This window comes from Macaca nemestrina, chromosome 20, assembly GCF_043159975.1.
Source record: "Macaca nemestrina isolate mMacNem1 chromosome 20, mMacNem.hap1, whole genome shotgun sequence".
NCBI classification, from domain to species: domain Eukaryota; kingdom Metazoa; phylum Chordata; class Mammalia; order Primates; family Cercopithecidae; genus Macaca; species Macaca nemestrina.
The window spans coordinates 49,592,305-49,607,629 of record NC_092144.1 but is presented as its reverse complement, the minus strand read 5'-3'; the positions used below and the strand labels follow the sequence as shown (position 1 = coordinate 49,607,629).

General features: G+C 55.9%; 1 protein-coding gene across 1 annotated transcript; it reads left to right on the top strand.

Annotated features, from left to right (window-relative positions):
• The first annotated feature begins 390 nt into the window (after positions 1–390).
• LOC105495339 (periaxin) lies at positions 391–15,325 on the top strand. Its single transcript, XM_011764743.3, has 6 exons — positions 391–429; positions 513–611; positions 737–862; positions 5,504–5,660; positions 10,402–10,598; positions 11,246–15,325. The coding sequence occupies exons 3-6, from the start codon at positions 836–838 to the stop codon at positions 15,125–15,127; spliced, it is 4,263 nt and encodes a 1,420-aa protein (XP_011763045.2). The 5' UTR covers positions 391–429; positions 513–611; positions 737–835; the 3' UTR covers positions 15,128–15,325.

The following is a 15,325-nucleotide window of genomic DNA, read 5'->3' as shown; positions in this document are numbered from 1 at the left end:
GTCCCAGCTACTCAGGAGACCGAGGTGGGAGGATCGCCTGAGCCCAGAGATCGAGGCAGCGGTGTGCTGTGATTGCACCACTGCACTCCAGCCTGGGCAATAGAGCTAGACCCTGTCTCAAAAACCAATTATTTTTTAGTGAGTTTGGCCCCCTCAGTTGGCCAAGATCTTTGGCACAGGGGCCCTGCTGCCAGAGAAGCCTCAGAGTCAGTTTTGGCTTTACTGTGTGTTGTCCAGCTGAGTCATCCTGGGTAAAGGTCTTCTGAGGATCAGTTTCCCACCTGCACGATGGGGATAGGGTATCAGCAGAACACAGCAGGGTAAGGCACTCAGGAAGCCATCAGTGGGTGTTAGCCAATAACACTGCTCTCATTCTTCTTCTTAGAGCCCCGGACCCAGGAGGCCCAAGGAGCTGGAGGTGACCCTCAGGTGAGTGCTGGCTGGTGCCACATGCCCCTCCCCACCCCTCCCTCGCCTGCCTAGAGCTTCATGTCCTGGTCTTTCCCTGGCAGGCAGCAAGAACCCCGCGGAAGGGCGTGAGCCCTGCAGACAGCTGTGCGGCACCTCGGGCTGGGCTCCTGTTAGGAGGAAGTGCCTGCGCCCAGGCAGCGGTGAGAGGACAGCTGGGGTGGGGCCCTTCTCCCCTTCCAATACCCACCCTGCTCTCTCCCTGTAAGCATGGCCTCCACCTCTCATCCCCTCCTGGCCTCAAGCCTCCACTGCTGTCCTCCCGCAGGCTCAGAGGCAGCTGCTCCATGCAGAACTGAAGCTGGTTCTGCAGCAGAAAGGGGAGAGGACACAGGAGCCTGGGGTGCAGGTGCCTCCCAGCAACGCCATGGAGGCCAGGAGCCGGAGTGCAGAGGTGAGTGCCCACATGTCCTGCAAGGTGCACTTGAGGACAATGGGGAGGCACAGACTAGGGCAGCAAGGAGGTACTTTCTGGCCTCTCTGTGCCTCTTTCTCTCCATCTGTGAAATGGAAATAGTAACAGGGTCCATTTTATGGTTCACTGTGAGGGGAAGAAAATTAACATATGTAATGTCCTTACTGCAGTGTCTGGCACAAACTAAGACTCAAAGCAGTGAATTCATTGGTGCATAAAGGAGCTAAGTTAATAAGGAGCTAAAGAAAATCCAGCAGAAACCCTTCATCAGAAGAGGCAGTAAATGCAGGTGCAGTTACTCAGGCCTGGAATTCCAGCACTTTGGGAGGCCGAGACAGGAGGATCACTAGAGCCTGGGAGTTTTGAGACGAGCCTGGGCAACATAGGGAGACCCTGTCTCTACCGGAAAAAAAAATTAGCCAGGTTTAGTGGTGCATTCCTGTAGTCCCAGCTACTCAGGAGGCTGAGGTAGGAGAATCACCTGAACTCAGGAGGCTGAAGTTGCAGTGAGATATGATTGAACCACTGCCTGCCAGCCTGGGTGAAAGAGCAAGATCCTGTTGCATTAAGTCTCCTGTGTGGAAAGAACAAATAAGAAAAACAAAGTAAACAAAAAAAAGAAAAAAAAGACCCTGTCTAAACACACACACACACACAGACACACACAAACAAAAACAAAAACAAAAACAAAAACAAAACAAGGGCATATAATGTAGGGATTAAGGACATGGGCTTGGACCCATGGCTTAAATCCCAACCCTACCACTTCAGCTGTGTGGCCCTGGGCAGATGATCTCACCTCTTTGAGCCTCTGTTTCCCTATCAGTGAAATGGAGGTAATGGGGCCGGGCGCAGTGGCTCACACCTGTAATCCCAGCACTTTGGGAGGCCAAGGTGGGCTGATCATTTGAGGTTAGGAGTTCGGGACCAGCCCAGCCAATATGGTGAAACCCCGTCTCTGCTAAAAATACAAAAATTAGCCGGGCATGATGGTGCACGCCTGCAGCCCCAGCTACTCAGGAGGCTGAGGCAGAAGAATCGCTTGAACCCAGGAAGCAGAGGTTGCAGTGAGCCGAAATCATACCATTGCACTCCAGCTTGGGGGTTGCAGCGAGACTCCGTCTCAAAAAAGAAAAAAAAGAAATGGAGGTAATGATCTCCACCTCTGAGAACTCACGCTTGAGCCATTTGCAGAGTCTGGTGCTGAGGAAGCCTCTTTGAATGGCAGCTGCCGTCACTGTTACTGAGATGGTGGACTGGCATCGACCGTGTCTTACTGTATGCCAGGCACAGAGCGGGTCTACTCTTATGGGGGCCAAGCTGATACTAGGGGTGAGAGGCAGTAGGTAGAGCGCCAGGAGTTCTCTGCCTACGGGATGGCCTATGGGTTCTGGGGTCACAGACCTAAGGTTAAGGCCCAGCCACTTAACTTGCTACAGGGCATTAGGCAAGTCACTTTATCTTGTCCACCTCTGTGACTGCCCAAGGCCGTGGGGAGGGGATGAAATGAGATCCTGCAGGCTGGGTTCGGTGGCTCACACCTGTAATCCCAACACTCTGGGAGGCTGAGGCCAGAGGATCCCTTGAGCCCAGGAATTGGAGACCATCCTGGGCAAAACAGTAAGACTCCGACCGACTCTTTTTTTTTTTTTTTTTAGACGGAGTCTTTCTCTTGTCACATAGGCTAGAGTGCAGTGGTGCAATCTTGACTCACTGCAACCTCTGCCTCCCAGGTTCAAGCGATTCTCCTGCCTCAGCCGCCTGAGTAGCTGGGATTACAGGCACCTGCCACCACACCTGGCTAATTTTAGGTCTTTTAGTAGAGACAGGGTTTTGCCATGTTGGCCAGGCTGGTCTCGAACTCCTGACCTCAGGTGATCCGCCCACTTTGGGCTCCCAAAGTGCTGAGATTATAGGCATGAGCCACCGCGCCTGGCCTGAGTCCAACTCTTTTTTTTTTTTTTTTTTTTTTGAGACGGAGTCTCGCTGTCACCCAGGCTGGAGTGCAGTGGCCGGATCTCAGCTCACTACAAGCTCTGCCTCCCAGGTTTACGCCATTCTCCTGCCTCAGCCTCCCAAATAGCTGGGACTACAGGCGCCCGCCACCTCGCCCGGCTAGTTTTTTGTATTTTTAGTAGAGACGGGGTTTCACCGTGTTAGCCAGGCTGGTCTCCATCTCCTGACCTCGTGATCTGCCCGTCTCGGCCTCCCAAAGTGCTGGGATGACAGGCTTGAGCCACCGTGCCTGGCCGACTCCAACTCTTAAAAATAAAGAGGCTGGGCACGGTGGCTCATGCCTGTCATCCCAGCATTCTGGGAGGCCGAGGTGGGTGGATCATGAAGTCAAGAGATCAAGATCATCCTGGCCAACATGGTGAAACTCCATCTCTACTAAAAATACAAAAATCAGCTGGGCGTGGTGGCACGTGCCTGTAATCCCAGCTACTCGGGAGGCTGAAGCAGAAGAATCGCTTGAACCTGGGAGGTGGAGGTTGCAGTGAGCTGAGATTGTGCCACTGCACTCCAGCCTGGGTGACAGAGCGAGACTCCGCCTCAAAAAAAAAAAAAAAAAGAGATCCTGCACATAAAATGCTGAGTCCAGGGCCTGCTGAGCCAAAGGGTGGTACTTGGTGGTCATGCTGTTTTCTGCAGCCCCAGCCACAACTCTTCTTACCCACACTGCCCTGCTCAGCCCCCTAGTCCCTTGGGGCCACTGCTGTGGGGCATCTGGCCTAGACCCGCTCTCCCTCCAAGTCCTGGGCTCAATTCCACTCTGTGCTGGCCCTGATGCGCTGGAAGTGACAGCATCCTCTCAGATCCCTGCTGCAACCTCCTTCCAGTATGCCTATGTCACCCTATTTTGCAGCAGAGAAGTGGGTCCAGAGAGGGCAAGATTCTTCCTAAGACACACAGCAGATTGGATTCCTAGACAGGATCCAGGTTTGTCAGTGCCTCTTCTGGGAAGCCCTATTGTGAATCCCACAGTGGCTTCTGGGCCAGGTCCAATCTGCATCATTTACAGTAAATACCGGGAATGCCATGTCTGCCAGTCCCATTCATTACCCACGCAGACCCCCTTCACTGGATTCCCTCTCCTGTGGGCGTTTCGCAGGTCTTTGGGTCATTGAATTTACAATAGAGCACATTCTCACACAGATTCAAGCCTGCAGGGAGGCAAATCCCACTCCCTGTCCCCCGAATCCCAGACAGCTTGAAGGTCCAGCCAGCCCCTTCCTCAGAATCCCATCCTCAACTATTCTCTTGTTCTGCTATAATTAAAGCCCCTCCCCCATAGTTCAATCCGGCTTGGAGAATATGGGTCTCGGGGCCAGATGCAGTGGCTCATGCCTGTAATCCCAGCACTTTGGGAGGCTGAGACAGGAGGATCTCTTGAGGCCAGGAGTTTGAGGCCAGCCTGGGAAATACGGTGAGACCCCTGTCTCTTTTTTTTTTTTTTGAGACGGAGTCTCGCTCTGTCGCCCAGGCTGGAGTGCAGTGGCCGGATCTCAGCTCACTGCAAGCTCCGCCTCCCGGGTTTACGCCATTCTCCTGCCTCAGCCTCCCGAGTAGCTGGGACTACAGGCGCCCGCCACCTCGCCCGGCTAGTTTTTTGTATTTTTTTTAGTAGAGACGGGGTTTCACCGTGTTAGCCAGGATGGTCTCGATCTCCTGACCTCGTGATCCGCCCGTCTCGGCCTCCCAAAGTGCTGGGATTACAGGCTTGACCCCTGTCTCTTAAAAAGTAAAAATTAAAAATTAGCTGGGAATGGTGGCGCGTGCCTGTGTTCCCAACTACTTGGGAGACTGGAGCGGAAGGGCTGCTTGAGTTTAGGAGGTCGAGGCTGCAGTGAGCCATGATCACACCGCACTCAAGCCTGGGGACAGAGTGAGAGACCCTGTCTCCCCCCACAAAAAAATAATATGGGTCTCCAATCCCAGCTCCAAATAACCCCCCATAAATTCCGGCCACAGTCCTATCTTTGGCACGCTTCTATACCCCATTTGGCTCTTCCTCCCAGGCCTGTGCTCTCCTACCCCTCCTACCCGCACCAACCCCCAGCCCCGCCCTCCCGACCTGACCACGCCCCCACGATCCTGGGCCAATCTCTCAATCACAACTCAAATTCTCTCCAGACCACTCTGACGCAGTCCATCCCCTTACAACCCCGTCTCCTCCCCTAATCCCTTTCGACTGCAGCTCTAGAGCCTCAGAGAGGCCAGCCGGCCCGCGGAGCTGTTTAACGGTTCCGCGGGTCCTAGAAAGCCAGTCGCCCGCGGGCTTGCTTAAAGGGGAGAGGCCGGAGTGGGTGTGTCCCGACGTCGCGGCGCCGAGGGGCGTGTGCCCTGAAGACCCGTTGAACAGCCGCTCCTGGCCGGGCGCGGTGGCTCACGCCTGTAATCCCAGCACTTTGGGAGGCCGAGGCGGGAGGATCGCTTGGGCCGAGTAGGAGTTCGAGACCAGCCTGGGCAATGTGGCGAGACCCGCCCCGTCTCTCTCTATAAATATATACATATATATGTATATAATATATGTATAGGAGCCACTGTTGAGCGCAATGGTGGGCTCTGGGCGAGGTCTGGCCCTAGAGCCCCAGCACTACACCTCGCCGCCCTCTGCAGGAGCTGAGGCGGGCGGAGTTAGTGGAAATTATCGTGGAGACAGAGGCGCAGACCGGGGTCAGCGGCATCAACGTAGCTGGCGGCGGCAAAGAGGGAATCTTCGTCCGGGAGCTGCGCGAGGACTCACCGGCCGCCAGGAGCCTCAGCCTGCAGGAAGGTGGGCGGGCCCGGGATATGGGGCGGGGGTCGAACTGCGGGGGCGGGGTTAGGAATCTGCCTTGGGTCCAAAGAGAACCTGAAACTGACCAGGGGATGGGGGCGTGACCGGCGACCAGGAGGCGGGGTTAAGGGCTTGGGGCGGGGCTTTGCTGACTTCACAGCGAACTCCAGAGGTTCACTGTCTGGGTGCGAATTCCACATCCCGTTTACTAGCTTGTGATCTTTCTGTGCCTCAGTTTTCTCATCTCTGAAATGGGACTTATTCTAGTATGGGGTTATTATGTATTGTAGATTAAACGAGTCAGTATGTGAAAACACTTAGCACATAGCTAAGTGGCACATAGTGCTTAACTACGTGAGTGCTAGTAAATGTTTTTGTTGTTGGGGCAGGAGAAAAGGGTGGAGTGAGTCACTTGGAGGGGTTGGGAAGAGAAGCTTTGTAAGTGAAGGATGTTTTAGGAAACATAGAGGAAGCTGACGTGATTTATTCATGCAACAACTATTTATTAGTGCCTTCTATTTCAGACTTTATTTATTTATTTATTTATTTATTTATTTATTTTGAGACGGAGTTTGTCTCTTGTTGCCCAGGCTGGAGTGCAATGGTGCGATCTCGGCTCACTGCCACCTCCGCCTCCCAGGTTCAAGCGATTCTCCTGCCTCAGCCTCCCAAGTAGCTGGTATTACAGGCGCGGGCCACCATGCCCAGCTAATTTTTGTATTTTTAGTACAGACGGGGTTTCACCATGTTGGCCAGACTGGTCTCGAACTCCTGACCTCAAATAATCCATCCGCCTCGGTCTCCCAAAGTGCTGGGATTACAGGCGTGAGCCACTGTACCCTGCCCTATTTCAGACATTATCTTAGGTGCTTGGGCTACAGCAGTGAACAAAACAGTGAACAACAGTCCTTGCACTTATGGAGATTACATTCCAGTGGGGAGAGACATATTTAAGCAAATTAAGTAAAATATCTAGTAAATTAGAAAGCAATAAGTGCTACAGTTGCCAGGAGGACAAAATGTGCTACAGCTGCATTTTTAAATGGGGTGGGTTTGGCCAGGTGCGGTGGCTCACGCCTGTAATCCCAACACTTTGGGAGGCCAAGGTGGGCAGATCACCTGAGGTCAGGAGTTCAAGGCCAGTCTGGCCTTGAACTCTGTCTCTACTAAAAATACAAAAATTAGCTGGATGTGGTGGCAGGCGCCTATAATCCCAGTTACTCAGGAGGCTGAGGCAGGAGAATTGCTTGAGGTTGCAATAAGCCAAGTTCGTGCCACTTCACTCCAGCTTGGGTGAAAAAGCAAAACTCCGCCTAAAAAAAAAAAAATGGGGTGGACTGGAAAGGGTGAAAAGGCTAAATGAGATAAGGGAACAAGCTATGAGGCCATCTGGAAGAGGGAACAGCTAGCAAAAATGCTCCAAGGTGGGACCATGCCTAGCTTGTGGGAGAAACAGTGAGGAAGCCAGTGTCTATGCAATTGAGTTAGTGAAGAGGGGAGTAAGAGAGGAGCCCAGAGAGGTAAGAGGAGGGCATTTTTTAGAGGGCTTTACAGGACTTTGGCTTTTATTCTATGAGGGCTGTGAGCAGAGGAGAAACATGAATTGACTGTGCTGAACTGCTGCATTAACAGTAGAGTATGGTCAAGCATGGGGTGGCTCACACCTGTAATCCCAGCACTTTGGGAAGCCAAGGTGGGAGGATCGCTTGAGCCCAGGAGATTGAAGCTGCAATGAGCCATGATCACACCACTGCACTCCAGCCTGGGCAGCAGAGCAAGATTCTGTTTCAAAAACAAAGCCAACAACATCAAACAGTAGGGCAGGGTTAGGAGCAGGGAGACCAACAAGGTGGCTACTGTGATTATCCAGGTAAGAGATGAGGATGCTCAGGACCAAAAGGTTTTGGAGGTATGTATGTATATATATATTCTGGATTCTGGATATATTTTGAAGGAGGAGCTTTGAGGGCTGGATATTAGGTATGATGGAAAGAAAGTTGTCAAGGTTGGATCCAGGGATTTTTGACTGAGGGTGGAGTTGCTGGTCTCTCAAAAGGAGCACACTGAGACTAGCACTCATTTGGAAAAGACCAGAAGTGCAGTTTGAATCTGTTAAAGGAGAGGTGTGGTGTTGGACACCCAAGTGGAGATATGATGGAGATGTTGGATGTGAGTCTAGCGTGGAGGAGAGAGTGCTGGGCTGCAGAGATATGCTCAGCTATTGTTAGCAGATTTATGATCTTTAAACTCCTCAATCTGGATGAGCTTTCCAAGAATTCCCGAGGGGTGGCTTGAGCATGTAGACAGAGAGGAGGTCCAAGTCCTGAGGTCTGGGGTAGTGTGTCTTTAAGAGGCCAGAGAGGCTGGGTGTGGTGGCACGGGGCTGCAGTCGCAGGTACTCAGGAGGCTGAGGCAGGAGGATCGCTTGAGGCTGAAAGTTCAAGGCTGCAGTGATTTGTCATTGCACCAGTGTGCTACAGCCTGGGCGAAAGAGCGAGATCTTGTCTTTGAAAAAAAAAAAGAGGCTGGGCATGGTGGCTCACGCGTGTAATCCCAGTGCTTTGGAAGGCCAAGGTGGGCAGATCCCCTGAGGTAGGGACTTTTTAGAGGGCTTTATAGGACTTTGGCTTTTATTCTGTGAGGGCTGTGAGCAGAGGAGAAACATGAATTGACTGTGCTGAACTGCTGCATTAACAGTAGAGTATGGTCAAGCATGGGGTGGCTCACACCTGTAATCTCAGCACTTTGGGAAGCCAAGGTGGGAGGATCGCTTGAGCCCGGGAGGGAGTTTGAGACCAGCCTGACCAACATGGAGAAACCCCGTCTCTACAAAAATACAAAATTAGCCGGGCGTGGTGGCGCGTGCCTGTGGTCCCAGGAGAGTCGCTTGAACCTGGGAGGCAAAAGTTGTGGTGAGCTGTGAAACTCCATCTCAAAAAAGAAAGAAAGAAAGAAGGAAGGGAGGGAGGGAGGGAGAGAAGAAAGAAAGAAAAAGAAAGAAAGAAAGAAAGAGAGAGAGAAATAAAGAAAGAAAAATAGAAAGCAAGCAAGCAAGCAAGCAAGCTGGGTATAGTGGCTCACGCCTGTATTATCAGCATTTTTGGAGGCTGGGGTGGGAGGATCAGTTGAGCCTAGGAATTTGAGACTGGACTGGGTAACATCAGCCTGGGCAACATAGTGAGACTGTTTATAAAAGAAAAGAAAAGAAAGAAAGAAATCAGGGAGAGAGAAAGCAAACATCTATGGAGACTGACAGGGAACCCCCAGAGAGGCTCCAGAGGGTGTGGCACCTTGGAAGCCAAGGGAAGCAAGTGTATGAGAGAGAGAATGAAGTTAGATCAGATGCTGAGTGGTTTAAGCAGATGAGGCCTGGGACTTGACCCTTAAACTTACTACACAGAGGTCACTGCCTGGGACCTTAAGAGGAGCAGTTCAGATGTGTGTGTGGGAAAGTAGGGTCAGAGGTGTGATTGAAGAACTGGTAACAATGCTACTGGAGAACTCAATACCTTCTGCCTATTAAGGTGAACAGATCAATAGGGCAGGAGCTCCAGGGGAGTGAGGCCATGACAACCTTTTTTTTTTTTTTTTTGACACGGAGTCTCACTCTGTGGCCCAGGCTGGAGTGCAGTGGCGCCATCTCGGTTCACTGCAAGCTCCTCCTCCCTGCAAGCTTCTCCTCCCAGGTTCACGCTATTCTCCTGCCTCAGCCTCCCGGGTAGCTGGGACTACAGGCTCCTGCTACCACACCCAGCTAATTTTTTTTTTTGTATTTTTAGTAGAGACGGGGTTTCACCGTGTTAGCCAGGATGGTCTCGATCTCCTGACCTCGTGATCCGCCCGCCTCGGCCTCCCAAAGTGTTGGGAGTACAGGCGTGAGCCACCGCGCCCAGTCGACAACCTTTCTTATGGGAGAAATAATAATGTTTGTATGCTGATGGGAATAATGTAGACGAGAAGGACAACTGATGATATGGGAAGAGGAGAGAATTGCTGGAGGATGTCCCTGAGAAGGCGGTGGAGGGATTGCCCTGAGCTAGGAGTGGGGTTAGTTCATCCCCAGAAACAGGAAGGAGAAAGGGGGTGAACAGACAATGTGGGAGCTTCTGGAAGTTCTCTTCTGATTCTGTTCTCTCGGTAAAAGAAACAAAGTCAGGGCCGGGCGCGGTGGCTCACGCCTGTAATCCCAGCACTTTGGGAGGCCGAGACGGGTGGATCACGAGGTCAGGAGATCGAGACCATCCTGGCTAACACGGTGAAACCCCGTCTCTACTAAAAAGAAGTACAAAAAACTAGCTGGGCGAGGTGGCGGGCGCCTGTAGTCCCAGCTACTCGGGAGGCTGAGGCGGGAGAATGGCGTATACCCGGGAGGCGGAGCTTGCAGTGAGCGGAGATCCGGCCACTGCACTCCAGCCTGGGCGACAGAGCGAGACTCCATCTCAAAAAAAAAAAAAAAAAAAAAAGAAACAAAGTCAGTATCTGAAACGTAAGGATGGGTAGGGGAGCGACAAGGTGCGGGCGTGACCTGAGAGGGCGCGGCTTTGTTCATTGCAGGGGGCGGGAATAAGGTCATAGGGCGGGACTAGCGTAACTGGGACTCAATCCTGCCCTGGGGACTGGAGAGACTAAAATTTGGGGCGGAGCCTCACCGCGGGGGGGCTCCGCGCAAGTGGGCAGAACTAGGCCCGGGTGGAGCCGGGAGATGCCCACGTGCTGCGCACCTCCACCTCGCCCGCAGGGGACCAGCTGCTGAGTGCCCGAGTGTTCTTCGAGAACTTCAAGTACGAGGACGCACTACGCCTGCTGCAATGCGCCGAGCCTTACAAAGTCTCCTTCTGCCTGAAGCGCACTGTGCCCACCGGGGACCTGGCGCTGCGGCCTGGGACCGTGTCTGGCTACGAGATCAAGGGCCCGCGGGCCAAGGTGGCCAAGCTGGTACGCGTGCTTAGCCCGGCCCCGGCCCTGGACTGCCCCAGCGATGCGGTCTCTGCGCCGTGAGCCCCATTCCCCGCCACCATGGGCCAGCCTTGCCCTCTGTCTTGTCACTAACCCAAGCTAATCCCACCCTCTGCCCCTTCCTCTCTGCCCCAAACTCTTCCCCGGGGAGGGGGACAGACCCACCCCAGCCCAGGGCCCTCACCCACCTCGGAGAGGTGTCCCCACCATCGGATCCAGGCTTGCTAGGGGTCCTGACTAGGCTACTTGGAACCAGGGAAGCCAGATTCCAGCCTGAGTGCGGCCCAATTACGGCTGAGTGGCCCTGGACAAATTTATTTCCCTCCCTGGGCCTCAGCTTCCCCATCTCTAGAATGAGGATGTTGGGGAAAATCCCAGATCAGGACCTAGAAGTCTTGGGTCCCAGTCCCTATACTCCTGTTGACTCATTTGGAGATTCTAGATGGCTGCCTGCCTTCCTGGGCACTCATGGTGAAAAGACAGGCAAGAAGTGGGGATGATGCTTGGGGGACAAGATACTTGACCCAGGGTATCCCCAGCCTGGTCCAATACCAGGTGGGGCTTTTCCTGTCCACTCCCAGCCTCCCACTGTCCCACCGCCTCCCGCCTCTCTCCTCTTTCCCCAGAACATCCAGAGTCTGTCCCCTGTGAAGAAGAAGAAGATGGTGCCTGGGGCTCTGGGGGTCCCCGCTGACCTGGCCCCTGTTGACGTCGAGTTCTCCTTTCCCAAGTTCTCCCGCCTGCGCCGAGGCCTCAAAGCTGAGGCTGCCAAGGGTCCTGTCCCGGCTGCCCCTGCCCGCCGGCGCCTCCAGCTGCCTCGGCTGCGTGTACGAGAAGTGGCTGAAGAGGCTCAGGCAGCCCGGCTGGCCGCTGCTGCTCCTCCCCCCAGGAAGGCCAAGGTGGAGGCCGAGGTGGCTGCAGGGGCTCGTTTCACAGCCCCTCAGGTGGAGCTGGTTGGGCCCCGGCTGCCAGGGGCCGAGGTGGGTGTCCCCCAGGTCTCAGCCCCCAAGGCTGCCCCCTCTGCAGAGGCAGCTGGTGGCTTTGCCCTCCACCTACCAACCCTTGGGCTCGGAGCCCCGGCTCCGCCTCCTGTGGAGGCCCCAGCCGTGGGGATCCAGGTCCCCCAGGTGGAGCTGCCTGCCTTACCCTCACTGCCCGCTCTGCCTCCACTTCCCTGCCTAGAGACCCGGGAAGGGGCTGTGTCGGTAGTAGTGCCCACCCTGGATGTGGCAGCACCGACTGTGGGGGTGGACCTGGCCTTGCCGGGTGCAGAGGTGGAGGCCCGGGGAGAGGCACCTGAGGTGGCCCTGAAGATGCCCCGCCTTAGTTTCCCCCGATTTGGGGCTCGAGCAAAGGAAGTTGCTGAGGCCAAGGTAGCCAAGGGCATCCCTGAGGCCAGGGTGAAAGGTCCCAGACTTCGAATGCCCACCTTTGGGCTTTCCCTCTTGGAGCCCCGGCCTGCTGCTCCTGAAGTTGTAGAGAGCAAGCTGAAGCTGCCCACCATCAAGATGCCTTCCCTTGGCATCGGAGTGTCAGGGCCTGAGGTCAAGGTGCCCAAGGGACCTGAAGTGAAGCTCCCCAAGGCTCCTGAGGTCAAGCTTCCAAAAGTGCCCGAGGCAGCTCTTCCAGAGGTTCGACTCCCAGAGGTGGAGCTCCCCAAGGTGTCAGAGATGAAGCTCCCAAAGGTGCCAGAGATGGCTGTGCCGGAGGTGCGGCTTCCAGAGGTGCAGCTGCCGAAAGTCCCAGAGATGAAACTCCCAAAGGTGCCAGAGATGGCTGTGCCAGAGGTGCGGCTTCCAGAGGTGCAGCTGCCCAAAGTGTCAGAGATGAAACTCCCAAAGGTGCCAGAGATGGCTGTGCCAGAGGTGCGGCTTCCAGAGGTGCAGCTGCCCAAAGTGTCAGAGATGAAACTCCCAAAGGTGCCAGAGATGGCTGTGCCGGAGGTGCGGCTTCCAGAGGTGCAGCTGCCGAAAGTCCCAGAGATGAAAGTCCCTGAGATGAAGCTTCCAAAGGTGCCTGAGATGAAACTTCCTGAAATGAAACTCCCCGAAGTGAAACTCCCGAAGGTGCCTGAGATGGCCGTGCCCGATGTGCACCTCCCAGAGGTGCAGCTGCCGAAAGCCCCAGAGATGAAACTCCCTAAAATGCCCGAGATGGCTGTGCCAGAGGTTCGACTCCCCGAGGTGCAGCTGCCAAAAGTCTCAGAGATGAAACTCCCCAAGGTGCCTGAGATGGCCGTGCCCGATGTACACCTCCCAGAGGTGCAGCTGCCCAAGGTCTCTGAAATGAAAGTCCCTGACGTGAAGCTCCCGGAGGTAAAACTCCCCAAGGTGCCTGAGATGGCCGTGCCCGATGTGCACCTCCCCGAGGTGCAGCTGCCGAAAGTGTCAGAGATCCGGATGCCGGAAGTGCAACTACCGAAGGTTCCCGATGTGCATCTTCCGAAGGCACCAGAGGTGAAGCTGCCTAGGGCTCCAGAGGTGCAGCTAAAGGCCGCCAAGGCAGAGCAGGCAGAAGGGATGGAATTTGGCTTCAAGATGCCCAAGATGACCATGCCCAAGCTAGGGAGGGCAGAGTCCCCGTCACGGGGAAAGCCAGGCGAGGCGGGTGCTGAGGTCTCAGGGAAGCTGGTAACCCTTCCCTGTCTGCAGCCAGAGGTGGATGGTGAGGCTCATGTGGGTGTCCCCTCTCTCACTCTGCCCTCAGTGGAGCTAGACCTACCAGGAGCCCTTGGCCTGGAGAGGCAGGTCCCAGCCACTGAAATGGGCAAGGTAGAGCGGGTGGAGGGCCCCGAGGTCAGGGAAGTGGGCTTCCGAGTGCCCTCTGTTGAAATTGTCACTCCACAGCTGCCCGCTGTGGAAACTGAGGAAGGGCGGCTGGAGATGATGGAGATGAAAGTCAAGCCCTCTTCCAAGTTCTCCTTACCTAAGTTTGGACTCTCAGGGCCAAAGGTGGCTAAGGCAGAGGCTGAGGGGCCTGGGCGAGCCACCAAGCTGAAGGTATCCAAGTTTGCCATCTCACTCCCCAAGGCTCGGGTGGGGGCTGAGGCTGAGGCCAAAGGGGCTGGGGAGGCAGGCCTGCTGCCTGCCCTCGATCTGTCCATCCCACAGCTCAGCCTGGATGCCCACCTGCCCTCAGGCAAGGCAGAGGTGGCAGGGGCCGACCTCAAGGTCAAGGGGCCCAGGTTTGCTCTGCCCAAGTTTGGGGTCAGAGGCCGGGACACTGAGGCAGCAGAACTAGTGCCGGGGATGGCTGAGTTGGAGGGCAAGGGCTGGGGCTGGGATGGGAGGGTGAAGATGCCCAAGCTGAAGATGCCCTCCTTTGGGCTGGCTCGAGGGAAGGAAGCAGAAGTTCAAGGTGAGCGTGCCAGCCCGGGGGAAAAGGCTGAGTCCACGGCTGTTCAGCTTAAGATCCCCGAGGTGGAGCTGGTCACACTGGGCGCCCAGGAGGAAGGGAAGGCAGAGGGGACTGTGGCCGTCAGTGGAATGCAGCTGTCAGGCCTGAAGGTGTCCACAGCCAGGCAGGTGGTCACTGAGGGCCATGAGGCGGGGCTGAGGATGCCTCCGCTGGGCATCTCCCTGCCCCAGGTGGAGCTGACCGGCTTTGGGGAGGTGGGTACCCCAGGGCAGCAAGCTGAGAGTACGGCCCCTTCAGCAGAGGACACAGCAGGCTGCAGGGTTCAGGTGCCCCCGGTGACCCTGTCTCTGCCTGGAGCCCAGGTTGCAGGTGGGGAGCTGTTGGTGGGTGAGGGTGTCTTCAAGATGCCCACCGTGACAGTGCCCCAGCTTGAGCTGGACGTGGGGCTAAGCCGAGAGGCACAGGCAGGCGAGGTGGCCACAGGCAAGGGTGGGCTGAGGCTGAAGTTGCCCACACTGGGGACTGGAGCTGGGGTGGGGGGCGAGAGTGCTGAGGAGCAGCCCCCAGGGGACGAGCGTACCTTCCGCCTCTCACTGCCCGACGTGGAGCTCTCACCACCCGGGGGCAACCACGCCGAGTACCAGGTGGCAGACGGGGAGGGGGAGGCTGGACACAAGCTCAAGGTACGGCTGCCCCGGTTTGGCCTGGCGTGGGCCAAAGAGGGGGCCGAGGAGGGTGAGAAGGCCAAGAGCCCCAAACTCAGGCTGCCCCGAGTGGGCTTCAGCCAAAGTGAGATGGTCACTGGGGAAGGCTCCCCAAGCCCCGAGGAGGAGGAGGAGGAGGAAGAGGGCAGTGGGGAAGGGGCCTTGGGGCGCCGGGGCCGGGTCCGGGTCCGCTTGCCACGTGTAGGCCTGGCGGCCCCTTCTAAAGCCTCTCGGGGGCAGGAGGGCGACGCAGCTCCCAAGTGCCCCGTCAGAGAGAAGTCACCCAAGTTCCGCTTCCCCAGGGTGTCCCTAAGCCCCAAGGCCCGGAGTGGGAGTGGGGACCAGGAAGAAGGTGGATTCCGGGTGCGGCTGCCCAGTGTGGGGTTTTCAGAGACAGGGGCTCCAGGCCCGGCCAGGATGGAGGGGGCTCAGGCTGCGGCCGTCTGAAGCCCCTGGGCAGATGGGGATCCCTTCTTGCCTTCCTTTCTCTACCCCCTCGCTGTTGTGTGTGTGATAACTAGCACTAACCCTAAGAGGGCTGGGAGGTGGGTGACTGACCATGGCCGGCGGGGAGGCCTGCTCCTGTCTCTCTGGCAGGAGTGCCTGTACCCCACCAAGCCATGTGAATAAAATAATCCGGAAGTA

What these genes read in the sequence shown, in the direction of transcription:
- LOC105495339 (XM_011764743.3), top strand. Translation starts at nt 836, where the DNA reads ATGGAGGCCAGGAGCCGGAGTGCAGAG. An exon ending in GAGCCTCAGCCTGCAGGAAG is followed by an intron (nt 5,661 to 10,401) that starts GTGGGCGGGCCC and finishes CCTCGCCCGCAG; the next exon opens with GGGACCAGCTGCTGAGTGCC. An exon ending in GGGCCAAGGTGGCCAAGCTG is followed by an intron (nt 10,599 to 11,245) that starts GTACGCGTGCTT and finishes CTCTTTCCCCAG; the next exon opens with AACATCCAGAGTCTGTCCCC.